Source organism: Oncorhynchus keta, chromosome 34, assembly GCF_023373465.1.
Source record: "Oncorhynchus keta strain PuntledgeMale-10-30-2019 chromosome 34, Oket_V2, whole genome shotgun sequence".
In the NCBI taxonomy this organism is placed as follows: Eukaryota; Metazoa; Chordata; class Actinopteri; order Salmoniformes; family Salmonidae; genus Oncorhynchus; species Oncorhynchus keta.
Window position 1 is genome coordinate 37661487 of NC_068454.1, and position 17472 is coordinate 37678958.

Genomic DNA, 17472 nt, shown 5'->3' on the forward strand with positions numbered 1-17472 from the left:
AAAGAACATCCACTGGTAGGATCGGCTACATAGAAGTGCTCATACATTTGTTCATTCTGTTTTTAAGACAGCTTTAAATGCACCACGTGTCAATGAAATCTGCATCTAAAGCACAATAGAAAGGAAAGTTGACCTTTTGAGTCTGATCTGCTTCTGGGGTTCCCTTCTATGTTCAACTGGGTTGTTTCTATCAGCAGCTCCACAGTCTTGATCTCATCTCGTCCACTGGTGGGGTTCCACATCACTGCATGGCTATATCGCGTAGACCTTGGTGATCTCACATCATTCTAGTGGCAAGTGTAGGGACACAACAATCACTGTAGGCGATTTTAAACATCAGATCACATTTACACGTCAAATTAAATTCAATGTATTTTTTTTTAAGCGTACCATAACGGTACACTGTGAACCTACATTTTACGGTAGAATTCTTATTATTGGTAATGACTAGCCTAAAGGTGGTGTAGTGTAGGCCTATGTAGTGCAATGGTTAGGTCATTGTAGGACTGTCTCCCTATAGGACATGTTTTGAATGACTCACCTCATAATTAACAATGCAGTCAACAACCTGATTGTCCCGTAGTCCAACTACCCATTTGTCCATCACAAATGGGGGCTGCAAGGAAATAGTTTGATAAATGGTAATTAATCATCATGCATAAGCTAGCTAGCACTGTGCATCTTCAACACTGCAATGACATCAATTCAAGGAATAATTACATTTATCTTGAGATACAAAGAGGGACTTTAAATGTCATAACATTTAGCAAAAGGGTACGCTCTTTCAATGGTCATAAAAACCGCCAACAAAGAAATGTAAAGGACAAGTGACTGTTGATTTTAAGTCCGGATGCCCTTTCAGCACATGGCGTGGCGTAATGCTTATGATCACACCTTGGTCATCTTCAGGACATCCACATCCTGTCTGTTGGCATCAAAGGTCACATCCTTGATGTACGTTATTGCAACTTCATCTCCGTCAAGTTCCATGTACATTTTCCATTTGCAGTCCTAAAAAAAAAGAGAGATTGTAGGTTTTACAGTATATTTATTTATCCATGGCTGGCTCCAAACTGTTGCTTTCTGCAAAAAAATATATAAAATAGAACTCCTGTCAGTTGAGAACCTAACTTCATTTTTTCCTAAACCAACAGCACAGCCTAGAGGTAGTTCCTTAGAACTGAACATTTCTGTAATGTGAATGTATGTGAAATTCTGATCAAATTTGACAGAAGCACAAGTTATGTTATACTTTTAGATTTGAATTCTGCTTTCACCTAGTATCCTGTGTGAGTTACGTTCAATTAAGACATAATGTTTGAATATTGAGTGCCTTCCCCACACTTTTCTTTTTTGATGTGCTCTCAGAATCACAGAGGATGGCATGTCTCTTGAATTATCATAGCATGAAGGATGACCTAACAAGTGGTCAAACATGAATAATAATAATGAGAATATTAACAACCTATGCTTGCAAAGACATTTATTTTACTTCAGGGGTAAACATAAGTTGCTATGGTGGATATCTAGTATTATTTCCTGTAGTGGATATGGTTTGCAGAATCTTGACACATGGTGCTATTTTTTTGTGAAAAAAATACAGTGTAATGCTAATATTATTCCAGTTAGCTGAAAGTAAACTCAGTATTTCAATATTTTCTGCTCAATGGACATAGGGATCAAATCCTCACTAGGAAATACCTATCTGATCAAACCCCAACGCCATACTCCTTCTGAATATTGCATGCTGACAAAGCAGTAATGATTTTGCCATCCCCAAAAGCCAGCCATGAAGCCACAGGTCACTGCTTAACCACACAGGGTTCACGGTGTGGACCAATCTATTGTGTGGAAGGATCACAGAAGAAGACATCAAAGAAGTGCCACTAACACACTCGTCTGAGGAGCCTCAGCCCACTCCTGCACCGTCCCCAGGGGCTGGCCGGGGCTCAAAGGGGGAGCAAGTGTGAGGAAGGCTCTGGCTCCGAGACACACCAGGCAGCGGCCCTGTGTCGGCCCTGGCCAGTCGCACCAGGGCCCCCAGGTCCACGCTGGTCTAATCACTCCAGCAGAAACAATGTCTGATAATGATGCCCAAGACCGGAGTACGTCTGCTCTAATGACAACTCATACATAATTCAGCACCTTTCTCTTGGCTGCGCGGTGATATCCTCATTAGTAGGGGACCCTCAGTGGTTGTCAGATGGTGGCCGCACAATCGCAGGCCCTCATTTTGTCTTTGAGAAGTGCAGCTGCTACCATGACACCGCCAGCAAAGAGAGGCGGGAAAAAAAGCAGTGCGGGTTTGTTTTATTTAGTGCAAAAAAACCTTCCAGTTTGTAAAAACAAGGCTGACACAGAACCTGACACCAGGCAGGGGAAAATAATTAGCTCTCATTTTCTCAGCCTCCTGTTTCCTTCTCCCTGCTGTGTTTTCTACCCACTAAAGCACCACATGTCAGAAGAAATGGGAGGCAATTAGCAGGCTCGTTTCAGCCCCGCCGAACTCACTGAAAGGGGACTATTTATGATGGGACAATGAACAGCTGAAAGATTAAATAACATTTGCCTTTTAAAAAGAAAATGACTTCTGGCTAAATGGGCTATTTTTTTTATGAAATTCAAAAAGCAAGTGGAGAAGCAGCCTCTCTCCAACGTTTGAGACCCTAACAAAGGACGATGAGCAAGTGGGGGTGGATGGGATTATATTAAATATTTATTAAATCGGTTTCTCTTGTAAGGATATGTCTTGAAGGCAAAGCAAGCTCAGTGAAACAGTGGTCAGTGTTTGCTTGAGTTTGATGGGGAACATATGGGCATCTTTACCTAGAGAAACAGCATCTTGAAGAGGAGCATTTCCATCTTGACATACCAGTTTCAATCTCATCTGACAACAAGTTTGCTATGACTATATGCATTTGAACCAAACCAGAACTGAGACTAAATTATTTTACAGATACATTTGAAAATGCAGGGACAAAATATCAACAACAACAAAAAAGTCCCAAGACATCTTGGTTATTTGTCATATAATATTTTCAGTGTCCATTGAAAGCCTACCGAGTGACCTTTTCCTGCTTTCCAGTGGTACCCAAACACCAGCTCCAGATGAACAATCTTCCTCCTCTCCTCCTCCTCATCCTCCTCTGCCCACGCATCCTGTGGAACAGAGATTTCCAGACGGAACATATTGTAACAGTAAACAATGCCAACCATTTCATAACATTAAAGAGAAAGGACATACAGTACCTTCATTAGTGGAGGGAAGTGGAAGAGCCCAATGTAGTCATTGGTTAGCTTCTCAATTTCACTCTGTTGGAGAAAGCATGTTATACATAGACTTCAAACTTCAAAATAATTAGTATGAGCATATTGCTCAATTTCAATAATTATACCATATGGACACATTGTGAAATGGCTGGCTAGTTCATGCTAGTGTGAAAGGTAATATGGTACCTTGAGGTGCATGATGTGACCTTTGGACCTGACCCCCAGGTCTCGCATGTCTGTTTCCGTGAGCAGCAGCAGCCTCTTGCCAGTGATGTGGTTTTCCTTAAACAGGTCACCATACAGCTGCATGCCATATGCCCCCTCTTCTGAGAACACGGGGGAAACAAATGCAAATTAAAACACATACACGCCAAAACGATGGGTTCATTCATTTGAACATACCTACAGTATAAGAAATATATATGACTGGTGATTTTGAACATACCCGCCCCAAATATCTGCTGCATCCAAAAGTACTGTGGGGATGGAATTGGAAAAGCATTACTATTCATAGTCAATGGAGGCATAAATGGTTATTAATGGTCAAGTAAACTAAATAAGTAATCGATTGATACGTGTTGATACTGACCACATGTTCCTCTGTCCAGGAATGAATATGAAGGTTGGGAAGGAGCTGTGTAAAAAAAGAAAGAAGAAGAAGAAGACAAAACTGAATTAGCACTAGGGAATACTGCTCTAATGGTCACGTAGTACAAATGTGCACAGCTCAAAAGAAAGAAATGCTGCCTATTCTTTATGTTTGGACTCTGACACAGATTTTGCATTCATGTGTGCAAGTAAATCATTATGAACATCAGTGCATTGCATACAGTATACATTACATACAGGCGTACTTCATTCCAAGACATGTTTACCATGTCTTATAGCAATGGTTTTTGCAGCTAGTGTTCTGCAATCAAGACGACTGGGTCCTAAATGTCTATATCAAACTAAAATGTGTCCAATGCCCATCTTTCATGGTGCATTTTAAAGAGAAATAGTTTACTGTTCATTAAGTATAAACAGGCAGAAAGTAGCCAGACAAAATGCAAATGTCATCATTATGATCACGAGGCTGCTATGTGGTGGATGAAACGATGCACCGGGAGAATTGAGGGGAAGATGACTACATTAATTACTAATCGGAGCATTCTCTATTTGCTTCCCACGGAATCGTATAACAGCCCAGACAGAGCCTGGGATGAATGGCAATCTCAACAGATCGCATTCAAAGAGGGCCGTTTTAGAATTAGCGCGATACACTTCCTTGCAGCCTCCTTCTGAAGTCCCTCGCCCCCAGCTGCATTTTTCGTCTACTCCAGTGGTATGGTTCGGAAGTAATCACATAAAAAAAACACCACCCCTACACTACTGCCACAGTTCCATAACAGATTTTGCCTAATTAAAGTGACATAATATCGCGATTACAGGAGTCATATTGTATGTCACAAATTACTTCAAATCGTTTAATAAAATCCTTAGCATACTGTTGACAAACTGAAACAGATCTTAATTGATGACAGGAGGGGAAGGATGGGGGATATCAGTAGAAATTGCTCAGCCTTTGTGATTCCTTTGGCAGGGAAGAGGAGTTCAGTAGTTCACACAACTCTGCCCCCATGTGGAATGGGAGTATACTGTAGCAAGTTGATTACACTATAGAGGCGGAAAAGCATTGGAAACCTGTTGGCTAGTGGCTACACCACAAATTCAACATGACTTTGTCAATCCCCGCAGGGGCAATTAAGCAGTCATTGTCAGTAGGTGTAACATATACAATACAAATTGATGTTCTGCGCCAAGTATGAGTGGTTCCCAGTTAGCTAATGATAGAAGTCCCACCATTGACTATATATTTATTTGAAACCTTGAGGACTAGTGTGAACATGGGTCTAATGCAAATCAATTAATGTAATGTGACTGATTTCAGGTCTTACATGTTAAAACATAGTTATTCCAGACCACATCTGAAGTTATATTTCTAACACCAGTCACATTTAGTTCATTTTCTCCCAGCACAAAATGTTTCTTAGTGTCTTGGCCACATTTGGAATTTTGTGGCTAACAAACCTTTGTTGTGAAGTTATTGTAACGTTTCTGAATTAGTCGTTAGTTAACGGTAACAACAAAACAAAAAAAAACCTGGGAAAACCAAGAGGAAATGTGAGAAGACAAAGATTGAGGATGATAGTGGGAGAATGGCATCCCTTAAGAGGGCAAGAATGAGATGAATGTTAGGAGAAGTACAACATTACCATAACAAGACACATACATATACGGAGGAGGAATGGAGGGAAAAAGAGAGGCAGAGGAGGTCAAAGAGAGAGACGGAGCAAGAGGGTGAGCTCGAGTCAGGTAAACACTTTGGGGGGGAAAAAGGGAGATGGTTTGTCGAAAGAATGGCAGAAAGTGGAAGCAGTGTGAGACCTACGCCAGATTGAAGACAGGAGGAGAAATGGAAGTGAGTGAGTGTGACCTATCAGAGGTGGCAGTTGTGGTGAAGTCCTCGGAGCCTGAGGCTTGCACTGATGGTCAGGATAAAGACGAGTCTGTGACTGTAGGAGGGATATTTTTGGAGGAAGTGGACCCCTGCCTTTTGTCTGATCCATTTGTGGTTTCCGTGTGTGAAAAAGGTGTTTGGTACTGTGGAATCGGTGAAGGTAACCCAAAGTGGTCTTGTGATAATTGTTTGTGTTTCTGCTGGTCAGAGGGAGCAGAGGCTTCGCGCCAAACTAATTGGGACAATAGATGTGACTTGAATTGCTCCCAAGAAAAGGGCGCCATTGAAAGGAGCGATTACTGGGGTAGCAGTAAATGTTAAGGTTGACCAACTGAAGGGGAAGACTCCCGGTGTTTGTGATGCTTGTCGTTTGGTGCGACACAGACCAGGTGGCGTGGGTGGTGAGTGAGTGTTTATGTTGAGTCTGCCCAAAAAAGTGAGGTTAGGATATTTTAGTTCTCGTAAAAGCTTGTTACAGGTTGTTACGTTGTAACAGGTGTCAAGCTTACGGGCATGTGGCAGCAGTGTGTAGGAGGGAGGGTCCCTTGGTGTGAGCAGTGTGCAGAAGGGCATGAGACAAAGGAATGTGTAACATTGGGGAAAGAAGCTGTATGTGTTGATTGTAGGGGTGCCCATGGAGCTAGGGATCAGAAGTGTCCGGTGTAAGAGAGGCAGGTTGAGGTTATCAGGGTTACAGTAGAGCAGAAGGTGTCGTATGCTGACGTAGTGAAGAAAGTTGAGGAAGATGGGTCAAGGGGGAGGGATCCTGACAAGATTTGTGTGAGTAGTAGATCTGCATCAGTACAGAGGGATAGGCCAAAATATGATATATGCTTCAGTAAGAGTTGCCGGGTTAAAGGGTTTGTTGAGTGGTAGTGTGTACCGTCCTTTCAGGCTGTTGGCCTGAGGTAGAACTAGAAATGTTTCAATAGTGGAGTAGGGTGGTTGGGTTTTAATGAGAGTAGGGTTAGATGGTAGGGTATTTTAAATGTATTTGACTCTTTCAAGCAAAGTATAAGGGAGTTATACTACAGTCTAGTTGGTGGCGGTAATGCAACATTTACTGGATGCCAATCGCCGTTAAACCTCATCGAAGAAGAAGGAAATGTAAGAAAACAGGGAGAGTAAAGAACCAAAGCAGGAAGTTTAATGAGAAAATGTTTATTGAAAAACAAGGAACAGTAGAGGTTGCAGAAAAACATGTTCATATCAAACAGCAGTCTGTCTAATAGTGTCTCTTTAATGGTGTGCCATAACTATCGGAATAATCCAAGGAATTGGACTAATCCAAGGTGCTGAAGTTTGCATAGTTCATATTGCAACTCTGGGTATTCGATGTCCTGAAAATACCTTACAAAGTGGTTGACTTTCACATCAGGAGGTGTATCGGTTGGTTATTGTCTATGTCAATGGATGTGTTTCGGAGTGACTAGGTTTAAGAACTACACAACAGAATACAAAAACACACATCAACTAAGTAGAAATAGGTGGAACCTGTAGGGCCAGAGTCAGACAGAAATATCCTCCATATTGGATATGTTTAGAAGAGAGGAGGTCCCATATGACCATAAATAGCTGAATTTACAGGGCATTTGGTGATGGCACTTGTTAAGGTGAGCTTCAATAGGCTCAGTTTGGGCATGGTTAAACACACTTTTGTCTGTGGTCAAAACTGTTGGTGCAGATGCATACATGTTTAGCTGAAAGATAATCATCAGCTTAGAGAAGCCATCTAAAGAGTATTTCATATCATCTCTCCAAAGAGATACTGTTATTACTTCCTAAATAATTGAACGAACGGCCAACCTACCACTGAATAACAGAGTTAGTGGAATAAAGGTCCTTAATAGTTGCCTTTTGTCTATGAGAACTTACCCCTGTCAAGGTGTTGTAGTAATATAATATAATAATATAATATATGCCATTTAGCAGACGCTTTTATCCAAAGCGACTTACAGTCATGTGTGCATACATTCTACGTATGGGTGGTCCCGGGAATCGAACCCACTACCCTGGCGTTACAAGCGCCATGCTCTACCAACTGAGCTCTAAGGTCTATGGTACTCCTCACAAACATCCTGATTATATGCATCTATAACATGCAGCTGTCAACCAGCACACGAAGCGAGACGACACAAACACCTGTAGTGCCCTTTACACCAATAAGCCATGGTATGCGGGCCTGAAATCCAAATATTCCAAACACTGTATATACAGAAAAAGAGCACAGGAAGTCTGAAGTTTAACATGGATATCGGGAAACTTTTTCTCTCTCTCCTGCTGACACGAGTCAGGGTCAGCTGAGGGACACAACATGTACATTCTCGTCCTGGTGAGAGACTCAATCAGTGCAACTGCACTCCACCACACTCAGAACAAATTGGCCAATCTTAATGTCAGCAAAATGTCATAAAAGCTTTGCCTCCTCAATGCAAGTTGCTCACATGACTCTTTACAGCAGGGCACTATACATCCAGTACATTAGGCATTAATGACATCCATGTGAGCCATGTAGCAGGAAGGTTTCTAATACATTGTGTTCATACGGTGAGAAGAACATCTCTGTGCTACAACAAGTATTGTATCTTTTGGATATGCTTTATTGTTTTTCAAAAGAATGTGTGAAAAATGGATTGTTCCAACAACAACAACAACAAAAACAGTCAAGGAATAAAAAGCTTTTAGTAATGAATGATCTAATGTTTGAAGATGGTGTCCATAACACCAGTAATGTGAAAAAGAATATGCATGGGAGCTTGCTGCAAGACCACAGTTTAGACACAGGCCAAAGTGATTGATGGACAGATGTTACGGATGCTACCAATCAGGTTGCTCTAATCACTGTCGTCTGACATCCCCAAGGCCATGTTGATTTTGCGGCCCTCTCTGACACTGCTGGACTTGGAAGAGTTCTGCTTGGCCTGCATGTTGCCCTGCATGCCAGAGTGCAGGACGGGGCCCCCCATGTCCAAGGCAAACATGTCCCCAAAGCCCTTCATCATGGCCTGCAGACTCATCCCCTCCACCTCCCCGTTACTGGAGGATGTGATCTGACACGTCATCTCCGAACTGTTCGACTCCTCCGTCTTAGACTCATAGAACGACTCAGTGCTAATCTGAGCCGCCACGGGTAGGAACAGCAGGGAGAGAAAGATGGGGGAGAGAGGAAAGGAAGGGAAGAAGAGGGAGGAAAAGAGGACGGGAAAGGAGGGAAGGAAATCAGTCTTTGACCACACACTGTACACCAAGACGAATGATTAAATGTGTTTTGTTTTTATACCCATTATAAAAAGGTGACTGTCAAACACTAGAAGAGTAGAGTTGAGAGATATAGTAAATTGGATTATCAGAGAAGGTTGGACTGAAACAATTGGAGTCTACAGGACAGATTAAGTTAGGAGAAAGGGAGAAAACAAAGAGATAGCTAACACGGTAACATCTCTCAGGATGACAGTACTGATTCTTACCCAATACATCAGTGCATGTATCAATTTAAACTAATGTCAAATTGATGCCAAGGCAAAGCACTGTAAGACATTCCCAATGCATGGCTGTAGAATGCAATTATACAATGGATAAAACAAAGTATTAGTGCTACAATGTGGAAGTGCGGTAAACAAATCCAACCAACACATCCAACTAGAAAGGTAATATTTAGGTTAAATGTGTTGCATGCCAAAGCAATAACAGAAACAGGAGGCCAAGGCCGAGTGGGGTGTCCCTTTGAAAGCTTCACATAGAAAAGGGTAGTATAGGCAAATACACACAAGCAGCGAAGCGTGACAACATTGGCTTTACGAACATTACAATCACACTGACCTCTAATTATCACTGATGGCCAATGGGGGCTCAGTGACATAGTCCCACACAGAGTAGCACCATGAGCTAATACCTCTACTCAACACAACAGCCCATCGGTGAGACTCAGTGAGCCTAGCCAGAGCCTTATTTTTATATTTTCCCTCCATTCCATTCCCCTTCATTCCAGGCTGAAATCTGAAGTAAACTGAATTATTTGCTTCCTCTTGTGACCAAGAACATAGGCCGTGACACATGGACCAACACAGTGAAGGTGGTGCTAAGCTGGGGTGCTGTTCATTTTCAGGGACAAGACGGTGTGTGGGGGTTGTGCTGAGGGTGTGGGGTGCAATGGGTATTGGCTCCTGAGGAACTTACCGGGGTGTTGGACTGCTCGATGAGCTTGCGCTCCCACATCTTCAGGCGACGTTCTCTCTCCTTCAGTTCCTGCTCTTTGGTGCTCAGATCCCTCTCCAACTTCTTCAGTCTCTCGAGTGTGGCCTCGATCTCACAGCTACAGCACAGACAACATAGGGATGCGTTTCAGTGGCGTCAGTTTAGTTAAACTGAGGGTATGGCAAAGTGAGGTGGGGTGTGCGAAGTTGAAGCTCATTTGCTGCATTTCTACAGAGATTTAAAAACTCTCAAATGCTATTTGGAGAACAGCAAAAACAAAATGACCCCAGCAATTAATTATTATCCGCAATATTAGGTTAAAAGGTCTGTGGAACGGCGTGTACAATGTCAACCACTACTCAACTCCCACTCATCATTAATTCACTAATTTACTTGTGGAACGGCGCATACAGTGCAACATGAAATAGATGCATAATACACTCTATCAAGTCACAACCAGGCCGACTTCAAATGCAGGCATCAATGTGAAAGTAACTAGTGCATAAAACAGCTGACCGCGGAAGCAAACTATGCCAGATAAATCCTACACACGCATTGAAATAAAAAGGCATAGGTCTACATCAAATGACTTACTTACAATCGACAAGGACACATGAAGACAAACAAACTCGTTCAAAGAATGTAAAAAATGACAAAAGCCCCTTTACATGTCAGTGTCAAAACTATGCGTTTCGTGTAGTCAAATGTTCTTCTGATTGCCCCGTAATGTGGGCGCCCAAGCTAGTTTTTGCATTTGCCTGTCTGCATTATTCGCCAGGGAAGGGAAAGCATTGTATCAACAAGGCTGCTAAGAGAATATTGAAACGTTTTGTGTCAACAAGGCGGCTCCGAAATATTAATACAGCCAAAGAGGGGGCGGTCCGCGAAAAAGTTTCCCCGGGCCATTTTCATTGTGTTGCCTACTAAGCAGTTGCGATATCTGACTGCTCATTATGTCAACAACAAAAACCAGCCATACAGCTACACTATAGCCAGTACTTGACGTGGACTGAAATTAGGTGCCGGTACTGTTTAGGAGCTCCACAACATTTTTGAGCTAATATTCTATAAGACGTGCAGGACCTCTAGCAGTAAAAGCATAACTTAGCAATATTTAGTGACGTTTTGCAAGCATGATTGATCTGTTAGAATATCTCATTTTAATTCAGGAAGGTGGACAAACTAGACTGAGAGGTGGGAATGCATTATATCAGAGACAGGTAGGGATTATGAATGAAGGCTGAAGATGATGTAGGCCTAAGAAGTCATTCATGATTTGCATTATCTGAATATTAGCATTCTGTCACTTCATGAAAATGCACATTTGGCATAAACAGGACATGTATTATGGGTAGATGCTCTAAATAGCAAGTTGTTCAATTGTGTCTATTTTCATACATTCATGTATTTTCATACATGAAACCAAAATTGCACTAGCCTACTGGGCAAATTAATGAAAATATCAATTAGGCCTAGAGCTATCACAACCTATATTTTAATATCAATAATAAACACTGAACAAAAATATAAAACGCAACATGTAAAGTGTTGGTCCCATGTTTCATGAGCTGAAATAAAGGATCCCAGAAATGTTGCATAAAGCTTATTTCTATAAAATTATATGCAGAAATTTGTTTACATCCATGCTAGTGATTATTTCTCCTTTGCCAAGACAATCCATCCACCCGACAGGTGTGGCATTTCAAGAAGCTTATTAAACAGCATGATCATTACACAGGTGCATCTTGTGCTGGGGACAATAAAAGGCCACTCTAAAATGTGCAGTTTTGTCACACAACACAATGCCACATATGTCTCCCCTAAACAGATGCATATCTGTATTTCTAGTCATCCATAGATTAGGGCCTAACGAATTTATTTAAATTGACTGATTTCCTTATATGAACTGTAACTCAGTAAAATCTTTGAAATTGTTGCATTTATATTTTTGTTCAGTATAGGTTTTGGTTGCGGATGATCACCAAAAAGGAGGGCTCCCTCAACTCCCAATTCCCAATTCAAAATAATCCCTGGTTATAAGATTACAGCAAGGTTTAAAAGTACGAGTTCAAATGCCAACATTAAATTCAAAACAATCAGCGCACTGCCTAAACGTCTGACAGGCAAAGCAAACTCACACCAGCCACCCAATACGCTAAACAGCCATTGGGATTTAAGTCTACTTTTTTGCCTACTTTATATTTTTAGTCTTGAGCTAAGGTATGATACCCCTGATGTGTTTAGTAACCAACATCATCCACCTCAACACTTATAATACTGGTGTTAAACTGTTGATTTGAGGTACTTGTGCTTAACTCAGATTCCAACACATATCTCTCCCTGACATCCATGCAATATACACAAGAGTTCAAAGTTATGCATGTGTTTCTCAAGTTTGGATTCTGCCCTTTTAGTGACAGCTCTAAGGCCACAGACAGTAGAAGAACATTTACCTTCCAGTGTGTTTGCTAATGCGGTTCACACACTGAGTGGTCGGGTCTGCTTTGCCCAGCAGGTGGGGCTGTGTGGTGCACCATGGGTAGCCATGTTGAGTCAGAGGCCAAGACAACCGGCTCCCAAAGTAACTATTTATAAACAGGCACGTGACACAGACAGGAACTCCTGCCCTGTTCCTGCATCCTCCCACACTCCCTCCCATCCCCTCAAAGACTTTTCACTAATACTTGAAATTTCCCTCATAATTGATTCGCTTGCTTGTCGCTTTCCTGACAAACACTCTCTGTATTTCTAGTCCTATCCTGCTCATTTACAGGTTTTCTAATACCTCTCACATTTCCTCCCCCAGCACTCTAACTACCCCCTTTCTTTTCCTCCCCAACTAACTCCCCCTCTCTGCTCCTCCTCCCTGATCTAGACAGGTGCCAGAGAAACAGCGAAAAGAGGAGTCCCTTCATGCTCTACTGGACCATGTGCAAACTGCCTTAATATAGACTGCAACAAGAGCCCTCTGAGCCATCGTTACAGAGCAGTGAGCAGCTTCTAACTGACACTATTACACAAATGAGTGCATTGATAGCTAATGAGACAGCCAGCCACTGTTCACTGGACTAACAGTCTGATAAAAGAGAAGAAACATAGCATGAGGCCAGATTTAATATAGCCAACACCAGGAGCCATTTGTCAGCGGAGGCTACCGAGGGGAGAACGGCTCCTAATAATGGCCAGAACAGAGCAAATGGAATGGCATCAAACACCTGGAAACTATGTGTCTGATGTATTTGATACCATTCCACTGATTCCGCTCCAGTCATTACCACGAGCCCATTCTCCCCAATTAAGGTGCCACCAACCTCCTGAGATGCAAATACAGGACACCTACTCCTAGTTTTACTTTTTCAAATGCCAGAATTGACAATACCATTGAGCCTTCATCAGTGGGACACTTACTTATTATAATAATTTGTTGGGTGCTTATATATGTACAAGTTTGTATTGTAGACATGTGAATTGGAAGAGTGGGGTCGCGGCGAGGGTCAGCCAATACCAATGGCGACACTAGGGCAATTAGGGTTAAGTGCCTTGCTCAAGGGCACGTCGCCAGATTTTTAAAAATCTTCTCGGTTCTGGGATTCGAACAAGTGACCTTTCGGTTCTGGCCCAACGCTCTAACTGCCTGCCACCCTGAGAAACTATAACACATCGCTCCTGCAACCTGTTTGCCTCTGATGCAAGAGGAGCTCAGGCCACACCACTCCACTCTTCTCCCGTTTCTTACTAGCTAGCTACTACGACTGTACTTGGTGTGCAACATTTCCCTCACTCTAACGCACATGTTCTTGATCGACTCTCACTGCCGAGCTGCTCACCTGCTTGGACACATCTCTATGAAGAGTTGTGAGCGTAGAAAAGCCCAGAGAGAGAGAGAGAGAAATCAGTAGCAGCTGACACCCAGGCTGTGCTGAACATCACTAATCCTCCAGCTGCTCATGCAGGCCAATTAAACACTTGGACTTGAAAAAGATGTTGATTATTTTTTAGACCTTATGGGTATAGAGAGGAAGGAGATCCAGATGGGGGATTCTTTAGATATTTGATGCCTTTATGTTATCAGTGCAATTATAAAAGATCTGTATGCACACTCCCAAAAATCCCTTCAGACATTTAGTGGCCCACAAAAGCAGCACTTGCGCATAGATGGGCCTATTGATTTGAAACAGTTCTGGCGTATCCTTAGAATATAGCGGTGTTGGTCTAGAAGAGATGGAGAGGATTGCAGTCGTACAGTATGATCTCAGTACCTCCATTCTGCCTTGTTGTGTAGGAAGGAGTTGCACTGCTCTGGAAGCTTGCTGTCATTGGACATGGTCTCCAAGGTTGTAAGGATACGTTTGAACATGGGTCTTTCCTAGGTGGAAACGAAACAAAACAGTTTGATATTCATAAGCAGTCATGTAGTATATCTATCTACTCAAGACTATTGGACTGGCCTTGTAACTGTATGTAACATAACATTACTCTTTAGTATTATCCATTGTGTGCTGAGTCTACTGTGCACAGTGGCTATGTGGGAGTATGCACAGTTGAAGTCGGAAGTTTACATACACTTAGGTTGGAGTCATTAAAACTCGTTTTTCAACCACTCCACAAATTTCTGGTTAACAAATTATAGTTTTGGCAAGTCGGTTAGGACATCTACTTTTTCCAACAATTGTTTACAGACGGATTATTTCACTTATAATTCACTGTATCACAATTCCATTGGGTCAGAAGTTTACAAACTCTATGTTGACTGTGCCTTTAAACGGCTTGGAAAATTCTAGAAAATGATGTCATGGCTTTAGAAGCTTCTGATAGGCTAATTGACATAATTTGAGTCAATTGGAAGTGTACCTGTGGATGTATTTCAAGGCCTACCTTAAAACTCAGTGCCTATTTGCTTGACATCATGGGAAAATCAAAACAAATCAGCCAAGACCTCAGAAAAACATTTGTAGACCTCCACAAGTCTGGTTCATCCTTGGGAGCAATTTCCAAACGCCTTCAGGTACCACGTTCATCTGTACAAACAACAGCACGCAAGTATAAACACCATGGGACCACGCAGCCGTCATACCGCTCAGGAAGGAGACGCGTTCTGTCTCCTAGAGATGAACATACTTTGGTGCGAAAAGTTCAAATCTATCCCAGAACAACAGAAAAAGGACCCTGTGAAAATGCTGGAGGAAACAGGTACAAAAGTATCTATATCCAATGTAAAACGAGTCCCATATTGACATAACCTAAAAGGCAACTCAGCAAGAAAGAAGTCATTGCTCCAAAACCGCCATAAAAAAATCCAGATTACGGTTTGCAACTGCACATAGGGACAAAGATCGTACTTTTTGGAGAATTGTCCTCTGGTCTGATGAAACAAAAATATAACTTTTTGGCCATAATGACCATCGCTATGTTTGGAGGAAAAGGGGAGAGGCTTGCAAGCTGAAGAACACCATCCCAACCGTGTGGCATGGGGGTGGCAGCATCATGTTGTAGGGGTGCTTTGCTGCAGATGGGACTGGTGCACTTCACAAAATAGATGGCAAAATGATGTGGATATATTGAAGCAACATTTCAAGACATCAGTCAGGAAGTTGAAGCTTGGTCGCAAATGGCTCTTGCAAATGAGTCTTCCAAATGGACAATGACCCCAAGCATACTTCCAAAGTTGTGGCAAAATGGCTTAAGGACAGCAAAGTCCAAGGTATTAGAGTGGCCATCACAAAGCCCTGACCTCAATCCTACAGAAAATGTGTGGGCAGAACTGAAAAAGCTTGTGCGAGCAAGGTGGCCTACAAACCTGACTCAGTTACATCAGCTATGTTGGGAGGAATGGGCCAAAATGCACCATACTTATTGTGGGAAGCTTGTGGAAGGCTACCCAAAATGTTTGACCCAAGTTAAACAATTTAAAGGCAATGCTACCGAATACTAATTGAGTGTATGTAAACTTCTGACCCACTGGGAATGTAATAAAAGAAATAAAAGCTAAAATAAATTATTCTCTCTACTATTATTCTGACTTTTCACATTCTTAAAATAAAGTGGTGATCCTAACTGACCTAAGACAAGGAATTTTTACTAGGATTACATGTCAGGAATTGTGAAAAACTGAGTTGAGATGTATTTGGCTAAGGTGTATGTAAATTTCCAACTTCAACTGTATGTGTGCGATAGCATAGAATTACATATAATTCAATAGGATCTCAGTGTGCGTGACAATGTGGGTATGTGTGAGGACGTCGTACCTTGGGATCAGTCACCCAGCACTTCCTCATCAGCTCAGCGAAACTGTCTGGGCAGCTACTGGGAATGGTTAACCTCTGGAACAGACAGACACAGACACAATCACTAAAAGGATTGCAGTCGTCTCAGCTTTCAGTTCTGAGGTCAGAATGTGAATTTAGAGCATGTCAGGAGGCAGGTCAAATATACGGATGACTTATGTGACTGGAGACCTGGTTCTGAGAATGCGGATATTGCATGAGTGGGATCAATTGGCTTTGGCCCATATGACGATCCCCCAACTAGTTATACTGGTGTGTGATGACTGAAATGATTCCTGTAAAGATACACTGGCTCATTAAGAAAAACTGTCAGGAATCTGTCTCTTCACAAAATCTATTAGCATAGATTGAGGAAGCTACAGTACATCTACAGTCAATCTGTTCCTAGAAGACTGCATAATGAGGAAAAAGGAAGTGCAGCTGTACCTCACTCTTCTCCACCACCAGCCAGGCGACTTGTAAACCCTCCAAGCCTTTAAAGGGAATCTCCCGGGTGAGCATCTCCCACAGAACCTGACACAGGGAAACGAGAGGGGTCATGGTCAGTCAACGAGCAAATGCATCTATAAACTAGGGTACCAGTGAGGATTTCCTACACTGGATAACTTATTACAGCTGATGATAAGCCATTGATAATAATCTGCCAATTTTCTTCATGTCATTACATTAAGATCAGTGGCGGTCGGTGCCGTTTAAGATGAGGGAGGACGATTCTTTTTTTTTTATGAGCATGGCCTTATTTCTATTACAGCATATTGAATGGCAGTCATTCATATTCCATTCACTCAGCTCAATGTACCATCGATAGGTTCAGGCTACTTCATGATACTCAAATGTTCCCTATACCCATCATGAGGTTGCCACAACCTAGCTTATGAAATACATTTTTGTAGGTGCACAGTTTGAGATAAATTTGAGTAATCAAGGTCACAGACAGTAACACATTCAAGACCACCTTGCACACTCTTGCCTGCATGTAGCTGATCTATAATTCCTTCTCGTATATACAGTATGCGCTCTCCTCTCAACTTTTCCCTTCGCTTGTGGACTTCAGTGCACAACACATCAGCTGTCTGTGACCAGGCAAAAAAACTTTCCAAACCAAACCTTCATATCATAACCGCTAACCTCGACACACAGCCTACACCATTGTCACCATGTTAGCTAACGCTATAGTCAAAATAGCTAATAGAACTAACGCATTAGTAAACTTTCTACAATCAT

General features: G+C 42.1%; 1 protein-coding gene across 7 annotated transcripts in view; it reads right to left on the bottom strand.

Annotated features, from left to right (window-relative positions):
• The window catches only part of LOC118367065 (mitogen-activated protein kinase kinase kinase 20-like), a 54350-nt gene that overhangs the window by 1555 nt on the left and 35323 nt on the right, over positions 1–17472 (bottom strand). For 2 of the 7 annotated variants that reach the window (XM_035750061.2, XM_035750062.2), the window contains exons 8-19: positions 16675–16761; positions 16210–16284; positions 14224–14330; positions 9947–10082; positions 3860–3904; positions 3716–3746; positions 3457–3596; positions 3250–3312; positions 3061–3159; positions 895–1011; positions 542–616; positions 134–287 (exon numbers count right to left, since the gene is read on the bottom strand). In XM_035750061.2, coding sequence (XP_035605954.1) covers positions 134–287; positions 542–616; positions 895–1011; positions 3061–3159; positions 3250–3312; positions 3457–3596; positions 3716–3746; positions 3860–3904; positions 9947–10082; positions 14224–14330; positions 16210–16284; positions 16675–16761 — 1129 coding nt within the window. Of the gene's footprint in view, positions 1–133; positions 288–541; positions 617–894; positions 1012–3060; positions 3160–3249; positions 3313–3456; positions 3597–3715; positions 3747–3859; positions 3905–8347; positions 8887–9946; positions 10083–10558; positions 10893–14223; positions 14331–16209; positions 16285–16674; positions 16762–17472 lie in introns of those variants that run through there. The other 5 variants (XM_035750063.2, XM_052493795.1, XM_052493792.1 and 2 more) reach the window with 5 other exon arrangements.